This window comes from Homalodisca vitripennis, chromosome 4 (genome assembly GCF_021130785.1).
Source record: "Homalodisca vitripennis isolate AUS2020 chromosome 4, UT_GWSS_2.1, whole genome shotgun sequence".
In the NCBI taxonomy this organism is placed as follows: domain Eukaryota; kingdom Metazoa; phylum Arthropoda; class Insecta; order Hemiptera; family Cicadellidae; genus Homalodisca; species Homalodisca vitripennis.
The window spans coordinates 66,856,950-66,876,455 of record NC_060210.1 but is presented as its reverse complement, the minus strand read 5'-3'; the positions used below and the strand labels follow the sequence as shown (position 1 = coordinate 66,876,455).

The window sequence follows — 19,506 nt, the reverse complement described above, 5'->3', positions numbered from 1 at the left end:
TTTCTGTTAAATATTTCTTACTTTGGATGCACTTCAGCGGTTCAGGAAGTCTCCAAAAGAACCTGGCACTGAAATTGTGCTCTAAAACTCGCTGCCCAAACGGTCTGGTGTGTAGTTTGGCGGAGGTTTACTCGAGCCCGGGTGTTGTGCTCGTGTACTGCGGATCCATCAGTAACTGCTACACCGTTAAATTTTGCAAACATTATTGTTTCAAATATATACAGTAACGGTAGCGTTAAGAGGTTCAATTATTTAAAAGCAATTTTACATGATTCTCGTTTTTTCAGTCCAGCGAGTACACGAACAGCACGCTTTTGCAACACAAACACTCTATTAATTTGTGCTAGTGTAGGTGAGCCCCAGACCAGCAGGCCATATCTCAGGCGAGACTCAACGATAAAGCAGTGTACAAGTTTAAGAAGAAACTTGTTACGGTATTTAGCAAGTTGGGACATTAGGAATACAGTCGAAGATAGCGACTGGCATACACAGTTGATATGAGTACGCCAGCTGAGGTCATCATCTATTTGTACACCCAAATATTTGAAACATCTACTTTGTTGTAAGCCTACTACTGAATTATTAATTAGAATAAAAGGTGAATTATCTTTTATACGTTTTGAAAATTCCAAACAAATTGTCTTTTTGAAGTTCAAATGCAAATTTAAATTATTTAAAAATTGATACAACTGTGTCAAAACTATACGACTATTAATTTCTAAGTCCTCGACTGTCCCGCTAGAAAACCCAAGGGCTATGTCGTCAGCGTACATAACTAGCTGGTTATGTGGGATCGCCTGGTGTAAGTTGTTTACATATAGGTTGTAGAGTACTGGTTACAAGATCGAACCCTGAGGGACACCAAAATTGACTGGAGCCCACGATGAACGACTACCCACGACCTGCACACACTGCTCTCTCTGTTAGGTAAGAGCTCAGCCACTGTAGAGCCAAGCGCCCCAGACCGAGACACCTTAGACACTCCAGAAGCTGTGGGTGACCGACACAGTCGAACGCTTTTGTCAAATCCATCATCACCCCTCACAGTCTGCCGATTTTGATCCAGCTCGGTCCCAATATCCGACACGAAAAAAACTTATTACCTCTCCGGTACTTTTACCCGTCGTGAATCCAAATTGTTTATTATGTATAAGTACATTTAAACTCAAGAAAAAATTTAATCGGCCAAGAAAAATTAGCTCGAAGACTTTACTAAAGGTAGAAATTTGAGAAGTAGGACGATAAGAATCCAGAGTACTACAATCCCCCCCCCCTTGTGTATTGGAATCGCAACTGTGCTCTTCAGTGCCCGAGGGAACTGGCAATATCCGAAAGAAGCTGAAACAATGTTAGACAAAGGTTGGCTTATGGTTTAAATGCAAGAGTTTACTACTTTACTTGGTATGCAGTCATACCAGAGGATGTTTTTGTTTTTCAACCTCTTCACAGCAGAGACCACCTCCTTCGGGGTCACCGGGTGCACGAGGCAAACACAGCGTCATAGTTGCATATATATATATTAAGTACCTGTGATCAAAGCAAGTGTTCAAAATGTTCCCCTACCATCGTCTAAAAATTGGTGTTTACATGTAATACTTAATAATTTACATTGTTAAATTCTTTTAAAATTCAAATAGCTATAACTACCAAATGAATCCACCTTTTAAGTCCGGTTTGCGGCCTTGTACTCTGCTACGTAAGACCTTTAATTTGATACCAAATTTGACCTATTTAAGAATTTTGTCTGACTCCTTGTGGACCGTCCCCCAAAGGGATTATCCGGTCGGTAATTGGGCAGATGTGTGCATTACTATCACCACTAAGCACGTGTGAACTTTGGTATTTCTTTCTATTATGGTTCAAAAATTAAAAAAGAGGTTCCAGACTTAATTGACACCCTGTATATATATATATATATATATATATATATATATATATATATATATACCATCGGATTACGAGATACTCAGACTGAAAGTTCCCAATTCGTTGCGTATCCCACGGTTAGTTTTAGTACATAAAGATAAAAACAGATTAGAGAAAAATATTGTTTGATATTATTAAACTGTTTCATATACTCCAATTTCAATATCTATCAAAACTATTGCAACGGTCAATCCATTTCTTTATGATAGAAAATCATCCTAACGATTTTACGAAAACCTAGGTAACTAGCTTATAGTGCAAATTAGCTCTCAGGTCTTAAATTATATCTTCAAAGATGGAATTATTACTAAATTTGAAATATTCTTGAGTACTACATTAAAATAATGGCAAACTATCCCTAAAATATACGTTAAAAAGGAATCATTGTGTAAATTATATACCATGAACCATTTTCATGTACAATGAATCTTTTTCAATTCTGTTTAACTGGTCCTGATTTTGATTGGTCAAAATTAAATTGTTAGCTTACAGATATAACAATACCATTTAACTTTTATAATTTTTATTTTAATGTATTTTTTACTCTTTTAATACTTTATGCTCTTTGCACAATACGAAAATACAAACGTAGGAATTTTTCACAATTATTATTGTTGTTATCCTTACGCACCGAGACTCTTTTTTACACCATTATCCAGCAAAGATTGTATCCACCCTCCATATTAATTATCCTGTAAACGCAGTGAAAGAGACGCCTTAGGAAGCCGCACAAAGAAGGGATTTAAATACCTTAACATTTGTACAGACGTAATTAAAATCTAATTTTGACGCTAAGACTAATTTATTTTTTTAATTTTCATATATATTCCATTCTATCACACAGAAAAAACTCAAGAGTCCATTATAATTAAAAAAATAACGGTCACTAATACCAAAGTAAAGAGGTAGATCGATAGGTTCAGTTTTCTGCGTGAGTGGGGGTGGGGTGCTCTCCTATTGTTAAATATTTTTTTAAGCATAATGGAGTACCCAGCCCTCTATGATTTTACAAAAAAGTTAGTATTATTAAAATCAAAATTTTTACAAAAACATTTGTAAGAGGTTTTATTAGTGCTGTATCTTTTTCTTCAAAGGTGTCACAGCAGTATAGTATCTCATGGTGGATGTAACATGGATCTTGACAAGGACACAGTCCCTACCCCAAACCTCATCCATCCTGAATATCCTCTCTGGAATCAGCACAAGTGTTTATTTATTTAATCTTTGCAATAATTGGATTTCTCAACTTCTTGTCCGAAGTGAAAAGTTTAATGAAGCAAATGAAGAAGACTGTAACTAACATACTATACTATATTGATTGCTTCTTCTATGTATTAAAATTGAGGGTCTTATTTATAAAATATGATTTTATGCACATTATAATAAAATGAATTGTAATTTATTTCATGTCTGATAAATTGATAACTATACAGATTTCTTTTGTTAATGTTTCGCTTCTTTTACTAATTGCAATGTCTCCATAAACCCTTTAAAGCATAAGTTTACATTTAAATATCCAAAGTAAATCTACGTGAAGGCTTGCGAATAAACGTACGCTCTCTTAAAAAGATTGAATGTAATTATGATCACGCCAAGGTCAGAGGCCGGATGTCTGGATTATAACCTGTGCTCAGCACGCGTAGTCACGGTCTGAGCGATTTACTGCATATTGCGGAACAATAAATTATCTTCAGAAAAACACGTCTTAAAAGACACGTTCACTCCAAAATGAAGTATATATGATTTCTCCGTAGTTTAATTTTATACAACTAAATCTTTGTGCAGAACTTCAACGAAGATGTACAAACTGTACCACATATTTCCTTAATGACCGTAATGTAGGATCAAGTAGGCATACAATATCAGCGCATTTTAAAATTTAATTTAGTAAAAAGGATCAAAAAGGTCGCAGTTTTGTATTAGTAAAGAAATAACAGTTTTTAAAACAAATACAAGATAAGTAAAGAATAATGTACTTGAATATATATCTATATATATATATATATATATATATATATATACTATCACACGATTCTACTACAAATCTATGTTGATAATAATGAATTAATTACTGTAACTGTTTAATGTTGAACTTAATTCATCCAAAGACCACTGTAAAATTCTTCTCTGCATAAACCCAGAAATGTCCTATACGTCATATAAGTGTCCAATTGAATATTTATAATAAAACTGTGTAAAATATTAGATAGTTTAGTAAATTCAGGTGAAAAGAAGCTCCTTTAAATGTAAATTCATTGAATCCAGTTTTATTACTTAAAATAAGAAACTACATATTATGTAAACTTATAATCTGTGATATTCTATATCAACTTCATTCTATGTCACGCTGGCACACGTGCATCCATAAACTGGAAATGCGAGTGAAGGTGGCTCTACACGGGCACAAAACTGAAAATATGGGCAAGTGAGTTACTGCACTCAAGACACTTTGAAGATATAAAATCAGCTGTTGTGTAAATGTGAGCAAGCCATACTAGGGAGTGTAGTACCTCAGACTCTTAAGATTCAATTTTATTTGTGTTTTATCAACACTCATCAATTATTAATCTACCTCCTACCATTAACTTCAAGAATCAATTTCTTATTTTAAAATGGCATTGTATGTATTTTATCCTACAACCATGTCTTATTCAAGCCATTACTTCAATATTTAAAATGTTTTACTTTCAATATCGATTATATTCTTCTCTGGACTTAAGTTTTCTTAAATTTATATTCAGAGATTAAATTGCTGGCATTATTACGTTACCAAACCTTTTGAAACCCCATAGGCTTAATCGTAACTTTTTTACCCAATGTTATTAGTTTGTATATTTATAAAATAACAGTATGATTGCGCGTTTTCTGGATTAAATCAAATTTTGAATGTCAAATTAATTTTAGTTCTTTACATTGTGATTTGGGTCGGCTCATGTACGAAACCGGATATAGTACATTAAACCTATCAGAATATGTTTAAATGTTATTTATTTCCATCCTCTGTCCAATTACTAACAATTATGGTAAATACTGGTTCAAGCGACAGCCTTAATTAGCGAGCTCCGGCTGTCACAAAGTTCGCTAACGTAGTTGTTTTCGTCTTTGTGATAGTCAACATTGGTTCTTATTTTGAAACGTGCAGAAATATTCACCAATACAAATTATTGAAGCATCTAAGGTAACACTAAGACGCTATGTTATAAAACTTGTTTTAGTTAGGTCAAAATGAAACTTGTTTTTATTTATCTCAAAATTGTATTTCAGATAAATAAAATGAACAAATATCTTGACAACTCAGTTAAATTCTTCGTGTAAAAACCGACCAAGGTCCGATTTGACTTTCAGTAACTTTGTTTCAACACATGTAATGATGTAACATAAATCTCACATAAGTACTTGCGATATAAAACACCTGTGTCCAAGTCATTGACTAACGGCGGAAGCTTTCTTTCACATTCTTAGAGATAGAATATAAGCTATACAAAAATTAAATGGGGTATTTAATTTAGGTTACGTTATCTGTATGCCATCATATGTAATTTTACTGCTTAAATTTTGAAGTTCGAATGCAGAATCTGTTGTAAATAAGTTCAAATTTAAATACCATTATAACTAATATAAGATTAGTATAGAATAAGACATATAATTATTTTGGTATACGTAATGTATATACAGGGTGTCAATTAAGTCTGGAACCTCTTTTTTAATTTTTGAACCATAATAGAAAGAAATACCAAAGTTCACACATGCTTACTGGTGATAGTAACGCACACATCTGCCCAATTACCGACCGGATAATCCCTTTGGGGGACGGTCCACAAGGAGTCAGACAAAATTCTTAAATAGCAGCATAGGTCAAGTTTGGTATCAAATTAAAGGTCTTACGTAGCAGAGTACAAGGCCGCAAACCGGACTTAAAAAGGTGGATTCATTTGGTAGTTATAGCTATTTGAATTTTAAAAGAATTTAACAATGTAAATTATTAAGTATTACATGTAAACACCAATTTTTAGACGATGGTAGGGGAACATTTTGAACACTTACTTTGATCACAGGTACTTAAAAATTGGTCTACGTGACAAACACTGATGTCAACTATGGTGCATATCACTCTATTGGATTTGACTGAGCTTTAGTGAATTTATTTACATTCGTCTTACGTGTAAACATGATGGCAGTGAGAAAATATCAAAATAAGTAAACTTTTAAATAAACTTATAACATATTTTAATGTGTCGTATTAAAAATATAGCCTGGCTATCCCAACACCAGCCGTTATGGTTACTTGGTGTGGAGCCTTTTATTATTTACATAGTGATATTAAACACAATTTAATAAAATAAATGTGGAATTTTAAGATGTCTCGAAAAATATTTCACACGTAGTCTTGAAATTGTGCACAAAACTTAATTTGTTCATAGATAGGAATGAACTGACGGTGAATATCTAACCATGGAATTTGGCAGACCTTCGCTAAGGTTCATCACTCAGGAGGCTGATACAATTTTTTCTTTTGTTTCCCAGGGGATGTAAACATGTATTACAAAAACGCGTGTATTTAAAAATATGCAATTTTATTTTATATTCGTTTAAATAATAATGTGGTTGCCTTCTGTTTTTAAATGAGCACTTACCTAAAACTCTTAATAAATCGTTGAGGCAGTCTAAATGAAAGTAGATCTAAAGAAATAGGTTTACATACTCAAAAATAGGGAAATCCGAAGGATGCTTTTATAGGAAAATTATACTCGGAGAGACATTTAATTTGATCTGACATATCGTAAACTTGGTTGGAATGAACATCCTTTCATACAAATCAGTAAACGATTTAAGAATTTTAATACTATACCCAAAAAAGTCCTCTTCGAACCCTATATTTCAATATCTCTGCGGATTATATCCCTATAATAGGAACGATATAAATATGCAATACAAATTTCGGGTTCAGTTTTCTAAGGTTGTACGTAAACTGTCGTCATAGCGAGAGTTCTTTCTGAGTGACATGTTAAAATGTCATATATTATACTGAGTTCGTTTACAAATTTATTTATTCTGCGATTTCCTTGTTGCCTTCATAGTTACTCGTAAGACCAATGGAAAAATGTTCAATTATGCGTATTCAAATCCCATCGAGTTCCATGAACCATCATAAAACTCTATTTTGCCTGTATTTAAATGAGGCTTCGTGTAAAAGTTTCATGTTTATAGGTCAGTGCATTCTTGAAGCATCGTGTAGATAGATATACAGATAGAAATTCAGAAATTAAATTTTTCCTGTCCCTCTGGTGACTAACATTCATCCAATACTTTTGGTATACTTATTATTGCCTGGGACCAGATAATTTCAAAAGTATCAGACACGAATCCTCGATATTTAAAAAATAAGTACAGTTACATTAAAATCCCTAAGCTACTCCTATCCTTCTAATGTACGCAGCTTACTAGGAATACGTTCAAAGGATATTTGTGCATACCTGTTGCTCACAATACCGAATAAATTTACTCATAACGAAATAACTCATCTAATAACATAATCAATCCGTGATTAAATGCCAGATAGTCTACCATTCAAATTATGGATAGAAAAATCTTTTATCAGCAAAATAAAAAAATATATTTTGCAGAATTTTATTCAATGGTTATTGATTAAAAAAAGAGAGGTCACATAACTGAAGCTTTTATTGAGGTATTCATGAACCGACAGAATACACTTAAAAATATCTAAAATAGGTACTAATTACACTTTCCAAATGGTAGAATTTCATCCAACGAATAAAATCAAAGAATTTGCAGGTTTCTTGAAAAACAGGTTGGCTTTCATTTTTTGATGTATATAAAGATAAATGGAACCGTAAGACCACAAATTACTAAGTTTTCAAGCGATCTATTATTAATACTTACCTGTGTGAAGAGATAAGATGGCAATCTTAATTACAAAGATAACCGCCTCAAATATTTTAGATTTATTTGGACGTAAATTGTTCTAATACTATAGGAATTTCAGGGACTCGAAAGAAAACAAAAACACTTCGATGCCATGGACACTATTAGAGCAGTATACGATGTTCTACTACGCCATCATTTTCTGAGCCTCATAACTATCATATTATTGTGCAACCATTCCTATTGCCTACAATGAAATGCCTACAATGGATTTGTTGCATACAGAGGTACAAAGAAGACTTGACAGAATGTGATTTATCGGCCATGATTGTGAAACTTGTTGAGTGTTCCTGTTATATAGTTCACAGATGGAATATGACGTTAGTTTGATAAAATTCTCGTGAGGTTGACCAATGCTTGAAGGATAAAAATAATAGCTTTTGAAGCTAGTTTATTATTGTTTTGAAACTTTTTTACTTCCCAAAATCTCATGCATTGAATAATAAACCATGTGTAATAAAACGTTTTTCAATCCTATAAAAATAAACATTTTCTTACTCACAGTCTGATAATAGTGGAAAATAACTGTATAGGCTCAAACAAGGAGTATCTGCTACATCTGATATTGCTATAAAGATTCATGCAAGACCTAATGGCAAGTCTACCATTACAGGATCTTTCAGTTCCACCCCATCTACATCTAAGAACGGGTTGGTTGACATTACCTTACCCTGTTATTCTAACTACCCACACTAAGCCACGCCATGACAAAGGTGTCTTAATCGACCTTGACGGAAAGACAAAGAGACCTGCCTAATTCAATTCAACGCATTAAGTAAGAGAACCTGCCCACCTGTCTCATCATTGTTCTCAAGTAAATACACCAACAAAATTATATTCAGTCTAATTATTAAGATAGCCAAATAAATATGAATATAATCCATCAGACAGCACTAAAATACTATCATTTGGACATATTAAAGAAAAGCATACTTATGATTTACTTAACAAATAATAATTAGATTTAATTAGAAGGATAATAATTGGAAAGACTAGTACTTGATGGATTTCAAAGATAATTTAACACTATTTTTGAACATTTCGTTCACAGTATGCTAAAATTAAAACTAGTAACAAATATAGTTTTATCGTTGTAAGTAAGTAGGGCATTGTAATCATAATTCACACATTTTAAGGCAATTTTAAATTCATATTTATAAACTAATGATTTTAAAATTCACAACCACCTTTAAACAATACTAAAAGCCCAATATTTTGCGGCTTCATTCGTTGCGGTTCCAACTGTATATAGAGGTGGCAAGAATCTTTAAGTTGCTGTTAACCAGTTCCCAAATATCACTAACATCTGTACTACTCATTAACACTATTACATTCATAATTGTAAATAAAGTTTAAAATTTTCTATCTGTATTTCCAGCCTAGGTATAAGAAGCAATTTTTATTTTCGAAATCTGTTGATTTCACGTGAGTGATGTCCTACGAGTTCCCCTCATTGGTTATGAAAACGCGAAAACTCGTCTTGAGCTGTAATATAAAACGTATGAGGGACCATAATTTTGAATTGTATTTTATTAAATGTATTTTTGTGGATTATCATAGATATCTAAAATCATGCAGCACCATTTTCAAACCCGTTTCTTAGCGAGCACCCAAGAGGAAAAACATGTGTACAAAGTTCCTTGTAAATACATTCTGAAGTTTTTTGATGATAAAAATAAAAAAGTCTACATGTCAGCACTTTTTCGATATATCGTGCGGTTATATAGATAGACAGAAAGAAATGCAATTTTTCCTGTACCTCGAATGGTAGGCTTCGCTAAATCTCAGCCAATTATATGATATAGATAAAATTCAGTAAACGACTTGGACTAAACTGAAGATAAATAGATGATGTTTGCGTACTTTGCCAACTAAAATCGTTAAAATAAAAGTGCTATTTTAGACCACCAACGAGTGCATTTCCCTAATTTAAAATGGCGTTATTTAAAATATTTTAGTATATTGCCTTGATTAATCAACATAGTCTATTTATTTTCTAAACTTTGTATTAAATGTAAATTTAACTGAAATTAATTAACAGTACCAGAAGTGTAAAGTAGTTAAGAGAATACGTCTCAGTTTTAAGGCTAAAAATTGGTTTATTTATTATAAATCGTATTTTTAAAACTCTTACTTTATGTTCAAACATTAGAAAAAACTTCCAAAGTTTCTTTTTAAGAATGTAAGAATTCCGGAAAGAAATATTCCAACAATTTCCGGAGGAAGACGATACAATGGGTTATATAGGGCCGCTGATCATGGTGACATTGCACGTAAGGGTTACAGCTAAAAGCGCTTTCATGTTGCTATCAGCTGAACAAACCACTCCCTTGTATTTAGTGCTAGCTTTGTTTACTTATAATCTGTACATCATACATAAAAATATGGTGATATTCATAGTTTATCATTTATTTTTGTAAGTTTTTGAACAAAAACACGTGGTTATTTCCTATGAATCTTGTTTACGCCTTATATTTTTGATACTTTTTTGAAAATGCATGCATATGGGCTTAACAAAGCTTAATAAAAATTTAATTTACGTAATGTATATCTGAATTTTAATATCTTTAAATAAGGCGCATATTCTCTTATTGAAGATTAAAAACATTCTCATAAACCGCTTAAAACGACCATTTAAATATGAGTCGGTATTGCACACATCTTGTGTGATTTAATTGTTTTGTAAGAGCATTTAAAATACACATTTCTTCCTTTTTTTACTGTGTTTGTGTCAGCGCATTTTATAATTAAGGAATTTGTTTATCATCTATAGTACGCAATGAAATCGTTTAAAATATGTCAAACAAATAGAGCACTCAAAATGTAATTATTTGGATGAAGAGCTTTTAAAATGACCTGTTGTATTAGAATGTAAGACCATAAATATATTTATGAATTTTACACATTATTAAATTGTGCTTGAAGTATCGAATTATTGGTTTTCAAAAGTTCTGCGGGGGTAGTTATGGGTAGTAGGAAGTAGCATAGCACATACGTTTTTCATTAAATCAGTACTTTTCAATTCAAATATTAAATACCATTTGAATGTAAAACAAAAGGCACTTTTCTTGTTCATAAACATAAATACTTATTAAGGTTAAAGGTTAACTGTACTCTCAAAGGGATTTATCTTAGTTCAATTCAGACTTTAAACCATATGCCAGTCTGAGATTGAGTTTATCAATATTTCCATTACACATGATAATTTATTAATTAAAATAAAACTTCATTTAATACTCAACACAATGTTCAATTTGAATCCATCTAAGTTTATAATTATTCATTCCCAAAATGATCGCACTTTCCACTAAATATTATGTAAACGACCTATAAACCTGTGATTGTCTCACCGTTGTTCCAGGACGGAGGCGGAACCGGAGTGAACCGTTCTCTGGTGGTGGAGGGAGGCGACCTGCCCACAGACACTCTCACCACTCTATCGCTCATATTTGTGGGTGAGATTTCTATTTTATCATTATCATACTAATTAAGGTTCGATCCCAACTCAAACTACTGGTTTGTAAGAAAAAAAAAATTATGGTTGCCTGTAAAGTCGGTTTTACGGGCGAAGATTTTACGTGACAACGTCTTTTTCTCGGTAGAATATTTATTGATATGAATATTATTAAATTGCACAATAGGAACAAGGAATTGAATGAAAATAAGAATTGCACAAATTTTAACTATAGAAATATATTTTGTTTACTAAAACATTGTACATAATTTGAAATTAATTAAAATTTGTTATTGTAAATGGTAAAGTTGAATAAAACATTTACTAAAATTGGAATTTGAAATTCTTGCTAAACACAGTTAAATTCTAACACCGCGCGAGGTGATTGGTCGGTTTAGTTCGTTTGTTTGGTCGCACTGTTATGACAGGTTAGAGATTATAATTTGTTATTTTAAATGTTTGACTAGCAATACGCGCTGGTTCTTCGACTGAATTACGATTGATTGCAGAGTGATTTAAACTAATAATTTACTTAAAACTATCAACATTTGTCAATAGTATGACATAACCTATAAACTCAGTTTCTCAACTTTTGTGTCAATCTAACAATTAATCAATCAATCATAGTTTACGATAATGAAATATCAGTGTACAATTATTTACCTTTATTGTTGTAGTTGTTGTAAATGACGAATCTAAGCACTCCACATTTTCACGAATAAACATAGTTATCTGCTTTATCCCGTGCGGCGGACCCACAGTTATCTGCTTTATCCCGTGCGGATCCCGTGCGGCGGACCCACTGGACGGGCATCGTAACGTTACCGTGCGTTACACTTTTTCATGAGTGACTCCGAGCCGCAACCTAATTTAAGACGTTGTCACGTCAAAAAACTGTTCACCTCCAGGAGAGACCATTAAATGGTCGGAATTTAAACAGACCTTTCATCCAACCCTGCTGAGCACTCGACGAGAGTTCGTCATGGTTTAAAGAATGGGTGTTTACGTTAAGTGAAATACGTCACACATTCATGTAGAGACAGGACGTGGCGCCTGTCGATTAAAAGTTTTTTCCGTTCTTTCTTCTATATTAGTGTGAATGCAGCGTTGCCTCTGATTATAACGGAATATGTTTACTTATATGCTGGCATTTTACGTGGGATTTTTTACAATGACCACCTAATACCTTAGGGCTTTGGGCACCTTGTATCGAAAAAATCTAGGAATTTATTCAACCACCCGTAGTTTTAACAGCTGCGCTTTTCCTTTTTATGCTATATACAGTAGCCTATTGTGAAATCCAAAATTTTCGTAGATTGTTCTCAACGAATCACAAATAGGTGTGGGAGGGTTAATCAATCAAAAAACATGATAAAGTAACGGTAGATACGTGTAGCAATACTGAGTATTTACATCACTAACAACATTAACAATCAGGAACCTGTATTGTTTTTTTATAGAAGGGTGTTCCAAATATTTAACTTAGGAATATATCTACGAGTCGTCGCTTTTTATAAAAAGTGTGGTTCCGCTAATGGTGATTTAACCTGGTACTCTATAGCTACATGATCATATGTTATTAATAAACTCAGCATCAACGAAGACTGATGGGTTAAGTTATAAAAGTGGAACTCTCCACACTGAGATAGGAAATCAGCGGTTACTGTTTTCTGCCGCCGTTAAGTTTTCACTTTCTCAGGGAACACTTCAGCGATAGGTCGGTGGAAAATGTTAAATTTATTCATGACTAAGGTTCCAGTTAACTTTAAGGGCCCTACTAAGGCAAACAATGCTTTTTTGGAAATCCCGATTAAAAGGTTGACATGTAGGGTGTTTAATATTAAAAACTAATAAGCTGTTCATTTTATAACAGTTTTTACTCTATGAATTAACTAATTAGAAATACATGATATTCAAAAGATGACGTAAAAACTTTACATAATTTAAAATAACGAATTTGTTACAAGAAAGATTTCAATAAATATTTTTTTTATATCTGGAGACTTTATACATATTCTTTAAAATTTTAAAGATGTCTTCTAGGGCACACTCTCTTTTAGTAACTTTTCTCCTAGATTAAAGTCTGTAATATCTCTACATTATTGTATAATGTATGTACAATTTAAATTAACACAACATATATTTAACATAGACGCTTGTTCACTGAGGTTCTGTAGCAATTTTTTTAGAATTAGACATTTTATATTTTATAATAGAATTGCATTTTTTAATTAAAGTTAATTTTATGTAGATATACACTCAAGATGGTTGAAGACATAATTTGAATATATGCTTTTAATTATTATTGAGCTTAGTTTTAAGCTGAAAATCTTTTGTAATTGTATAAAGTCAAGCAACTGAAGGGAGCATCCTGTTTTTTTTAATTCCTCATTTAAAAGGTTTACTGTTTCTTATCTATTTTTACTTTTGTAGTTTCTTAAATGATTTCACTCCTAAATTTAAACAATAAAATTAAATGGCCAGCTATACATTGTATAGTTTTAGGAGGCGAAGAATTATAAGTAGCCTCTAATTTAGATTTAAGAGAACAAGTACTTAATTTGTTAGTACATTTTCTGTGTAGTTCTTATTTAAGTTATATAATCTTACAAAACGTTAAAGAAGTAATGGAAATTTAAAAGAAAATCGTACTTAAATGAAATAAGGTCATGACATATTGTAAAGCATATCACCAGAGCCTACACCGCCACAATGAGCTAACCATGTCACAGTTAGCTGTTGTGTTTAAAACTGAAGAAGGGCGGAAGTCTAATGCAAATTTACTTCGATTGTCTGCACTGTGGCGTCATGAGCAATATTTTAATATTGTGAACATGTGGGGAAACCGGTTGAAGTATTTCTATCCCGAATGGATGGTATAATAAAGTTAATATTCTTGAACTTTGCACCATGCGTGAATATATTACATACTTGCAGTTAAGAGAATCTCTTCAGGAGGAAACTTCTGTCCTGTTCTCAGTACGAGGAGTTATATGTCACTCCGGAAGATTTGGCTGAGCGTCAGCTAACATATTTACATTGGTCTCATGGGTAACCAGAACATCACAGGATAAATAAATGTCATATGAAATTTTAGCATGTGTCATAGTAACACATATAGTTAAAATATTCTAAACATATCTCTGGAATGATATCATCTATAAATTTAAATTTAGCAGGAACCTTCATTCTTACATAGATAAGAATGAATTCTATGATGGTGCACCAATAGGAATTGGCTGAGCGTTATTGAGCCTATTTGTCAGTAGGATGCACAATTTCTCTTTAGATCGAAAATGTAAACAATTATTTTCTGTACGATTGTCTGTCTGTCTTTCTGTTCCCATAACGTATCTTGAATGTAAAGAGCTGTAGACTTGAAATTTGGTATACAACCTCAGCGAGGCTGGTACATGACCCGCAATGCGGCGCACATTTTGTAAGATTGGCAAAGACTGAAATTTATTACAGTTATCAAAACAAACTCCTGGTGGATACATATCTTGGATTATAGGATACTTTGAATGTAATTGAGAATCCAGAGAATTTAAAAATTGGATGTATTTGTTACACTAGAGGATCTTTTTATCTACGGCACAATATTACACGCAAACACTACAACAGATCAAAATATATTGTATTGGGCATGATTTTTGGTTAGTGACCAGGCACGTTCAGTTTTTACTCTTCCTCGCCAGGCCACCGCCCTATATTTATTCTTATAGTTAATCTCTTCATCTACTTCGCGCTAATACGATTACAACAAAATCTGTAAGTATGCTATAGCAACCTTTTAGTCGGTTTTGTAGGATTCACATTTAAAACTTCAAATCAATTTTTGAATTTCTCAAAACATTTTCCTCAGATGACATTTAGTGAAGTTTATGTTTTAAATAACAAATTACCTACTGTGCAACCGCTAACCTAAGTTTATAAGTATTTTAGTATTAAATTTCTGTAACATAAACGTAATTTAATTTGCGAATCACTGGTCAATAATTTTATGATGAACTATGTAAAACAAGTGTTCTGATATTGGGTTTTGAATATTTGCTTTAATTTTATGATTCCTCAAAATTGAACCACAATCTTAATTGGTTCTTATTGCAATATATGGGGACAGCTACCGAATGTATAGGTTTTGAATGGAGCTGTTTATTTAACTTTCATTGCATTACTCTAATCCTCAATCATAAATAGTAAAATATTTTTCAAAGCAATATTAAAAGTTAAATTTTATGGAAAACCTATGACTGTTGATTTAATGTTTTGTTTGAATAACACTAATTATGTAATATTAGGGTCTAAAAGGTAATAATACTTCATATAATGTAAACTTCGATGAACGCTTTAGCAAACATTGGCGTGTTTAACATTACAATCACATTTTCATTTGTGGCGTATTGTACATTGGGTTCGACAGAAAACACCCTATATATTAAATTAAGTTGTGACACCAATGAGTGTCAAAATTGCATTATGCTCCGTGCACTCTCATAAACAACATTTTGTCCTACACATGACATAACCCAATTTGTCCATCATAGTGCCTTGTTGTATTTGCATTGTCCTAGCCATGCTGTGGTGAATGTGGCTTTATTTACATAGAAATGTGTGACAATGGTCGTCTATATGTAATTAAAAACACCATGGATACAATCGAATTACGTATACACACAAATTAGAAGAAATTTTAAGGAATGATTAGGAACTGTACCATATATAAAATTTAAATATATTTCATGTATATTATTTAATCAACAATGGCATCACGGTTCAATAAGGTTCTCCTTATGTATAAAATTTAAAATTCAATCTTATAGTAAGAATAGGATTATCTTTTCTCGGAGAGTATTTATTTAAACCTGCTACTTTTACATTGAAATTAAAGTTTTTCTCTTCTTTTGTACCTTCTAATTTACCAAATGATGGTACGTAAGGATTTTTACTCCTCGGGGATTCACTTCTGTCTGGGCTGTTTTTTTCAGTTGAACCCACACTGGGTACATAAAATCCCGACGTGTCACTTAAATGAGAACAGCCCCATAGATACTGGGGTAAAATATTTTATTGATAGATCTTGTTTACTGCCTTATGCTGTTGCAAGCCACACAAAAGAGAGTACTTTCCCCTACGCGCTTTGACTGGAAGAGGCCGCTTCCAAGGTGACTGACTGAGATACTGAGCCCGCTATTCACCCCGTGAGTTCCCGACAGGAGGGGCTCCTCCCATCAACCTTACTCATCATAAAAATCCTATCACCTCGGAAGTAAAAGGTCATTTTAAAACTAAGTGCAACGAGGGAGTTTCCTCATCTTCTTGTTATATGTGAATAACTTTAATTATTATAAGGCAATATTTTGAGCATAGAGTCCAAAATAGATGTCAATATAAATAGTGAAAGTGGCACCTTTTGTTTATGCATTTCACTGGCCTCTCTGTCGTTAGGAGATGAGCCTGCTTCTCGAGGGAGCGATTCGATGCATATGGATGCTACATGGACAATGCTACATTTGGATTTGCATGCAGTGATAGTGGAACACGTTTGGATCAATCGAATGAACCGATCGCTTCAGTATAATGCCATGAATATTCAATTTTAACAGTGTAACAAATGTGTACACATGTGGCCTGTCTTATATATGGTCCCAACACGCGAAGTGTGCAGCGAATGGTACATAGTTAAATTTAGGTCATGGAATGGAATAGTGGTAGGAGATAAGATGACACGGCTTTTAAAATCACATAAGTGTGTAACCCTACGAGGGTTAAGGTAACAATCTGAAATAGTTTCTTGAAGATTGTAGACTGAGTTAATCTGGAAATAAGAGCGTTCATGGAAAACAGGAGGGCGTAAGTGTACACTCTTCGGATCACTTTTATAGGGGGAGGACATTTATAGACATGGAGAAGGAACAGATTTAATTAGTTAACAGCCACTCAGCTAGAACCACATTAACAGTTGAAGATTGTGATTTGTGATCGTGTTTTCTATTACTCTGAAATTAGTATACCATTATTGGTTGATACAATAATATTACGGTAAATTTAATGACAAAAGTAAATAGTTTATAGTATTATGTTTTAAATTATGTATTTTAAGATTTATAAATATACTAATTTAACTCTGATTTAGAAATGTATTAGTGTTATGGCTAATGAATACTTCAGTTGATTATTTGTACAAAATATAACTATTGCTAGATTTATTAGTTTTGTGCAAAAAATAACCACTGATCAACACGTACACATTTTACCTCAAAGGAATTTCTGAAACATGTGTAATAGTGTATACTTCATAGAAATATTACCTAGTGAATACGATAGCATTCGTCAGAGTAAATAAAAATTTCACATAGCTGAAAGGATCAAATAAACAATTATTAGAGTTTAAAAGTGTTCTATTAACTCGAATCTTGAGCATTATTAAATCTGTATCCAAGATTAATTGTTACTTGATAGATAAATAGCTGATTTTCAGTAAACAATATTATTTTAACCTTTCATCCAGGATTAAGTAAGGATTATAGCTGAGGGAAGGGGATTATGAAGGTTATATTTTGAAATACTTTGTAAAATGTCCTCCCTCTTGTTGTTTTCTCTTTGAACTGTAACAACAAAACTCCCATTACTAGAATCCCACGTCCCGTTGTTTAGAAGATTGGCTATTCAGACACTTATCTCTTCAATGCTATTATGCTATTACGATTGCACATAGCAGTATATAGCAATATTTTACGATTAGTGCAGACAGCGGGATATTGTTACGATAAATGAAAGTTTAATTTCCATGGCAAACCTACATTGCAAACCTACGTAGTCGATACAAATTTAAAATAGTTTCTTTATTTTTATTCGGTGATTTTAATAATATAAAATTATTGTTTTAGATACGTATTTGGTACCGATCGTAAACACTTAAGGTTTGTTTTTGTGTATTTGAAATACAGTCATATATAAAAGACTTATTTTGTCTTCAAACAACTGATTACTAAAACAGATATACAGGGTGGTCCGGGAGGAAACGAAAACATTTAAGCAGGTGATTATATATCTAAATCTATACAACAAATTTATGTTAACACATGTGTGGAAATGCTTCGAGTCGATAAGGGTAACGAAAGATTTTGCTAGATTTTCACTCCAAGGATTAAATAAAACCGGACTGAAAACGTTAAAACGGTAACTAAGACAAACATTTGATCGTTTCATATGAATAATGATAACTTGAACAGTTGATTAAACCAGATCCTAGAACTGCAAACCCCTCAGTTTGCTTAAGAAACAAAGATATACTGTCAAAAACACGAACTTTCATCTAGCATAGTTAGTGCCGACTACTTCAAAGGGAGTTTTGGGTGTCAAGTTCTGACCATCTTATGTTTTAGGGCATTTTGTAAGGTAGATAAGTACTTACTTAATCGCTGAAATGAAGGACGGTGTCAAAAATTAGACTTATGTTCAATATTATTAATATGGATAAAAATACACCAAAAATTAGCAAAAGAAGTTATGGGACTGAAACACAAAGTTCATCCGTGGCATATAAAAAACTCAACAGTTATATAATATGGTAAACATATGGTAAACGAATGTATTAATTTATAATAAATTATTAATAACATGAGAATTTTAAATTCCTTTAAGATTTTCTTTACGGTGGATAAGGTTAATTTTCTTTAGTAATGTTCCCTTTCCAAATTTCAAACAGCTGAAAACCGTTTTGAAATGAGCGTTGATTAAAATTAACCGATATTCCAACAAGCGATAATGTAGCATGTTTATATTTTTCTACTTTATTAGGTATGGCATATTATATTTGACTATAAATAAATATTTTTAGTTTTATTAAATTATAGGTACAAAGTATAAGAATAATGGTAAGAGTAGGATAACAAGAATTACATTAAATTATTAAGCCAAGGGAGTGAGAAATAGAGAAAGTGATTTATATTTCTTCTGGGAAATTTTTATGAAAAGAGACGGAGAGGTTTCCTTTAATATAAAATTGTACTTAATTATGAAGTACGAGACGGCTCTCTTACCGAATGCAATATAATGATAAGAAATAAAATGAACATCCTTCCCCTGTTCATCCTTTTTGGCTCTACTTATTATTATATTGAATTTCTTTCTGCGAAAAACACTAAATGTACAAAACTTTAGACCTTATTCAGGCAATA

General features: G+C 32.4%; 1 protein-coding gene across 1 annotated transcript in view; it reads left to right on the top strand.

Annotated features, from left to right (window-relative positions):
- The window catches only part of LOC124359437 (dopamine receptor 1-like), a 51,330-nt gene that overhangs the window by 13,499 nt on the left and 18,325 nt on the right, over positions 1–19,506 (top strand). Inside the window, exon 2 of the mRNA XM_046812176.1 lies at positions 11,231–11,324. Coding sequence (XP_046668132.1) covers positions 11,231–11,324 — 94 coding nt within the window. The remainder of the gene's footprint in view (positions 1–11,230; positions 11,325–19,506) is intronic.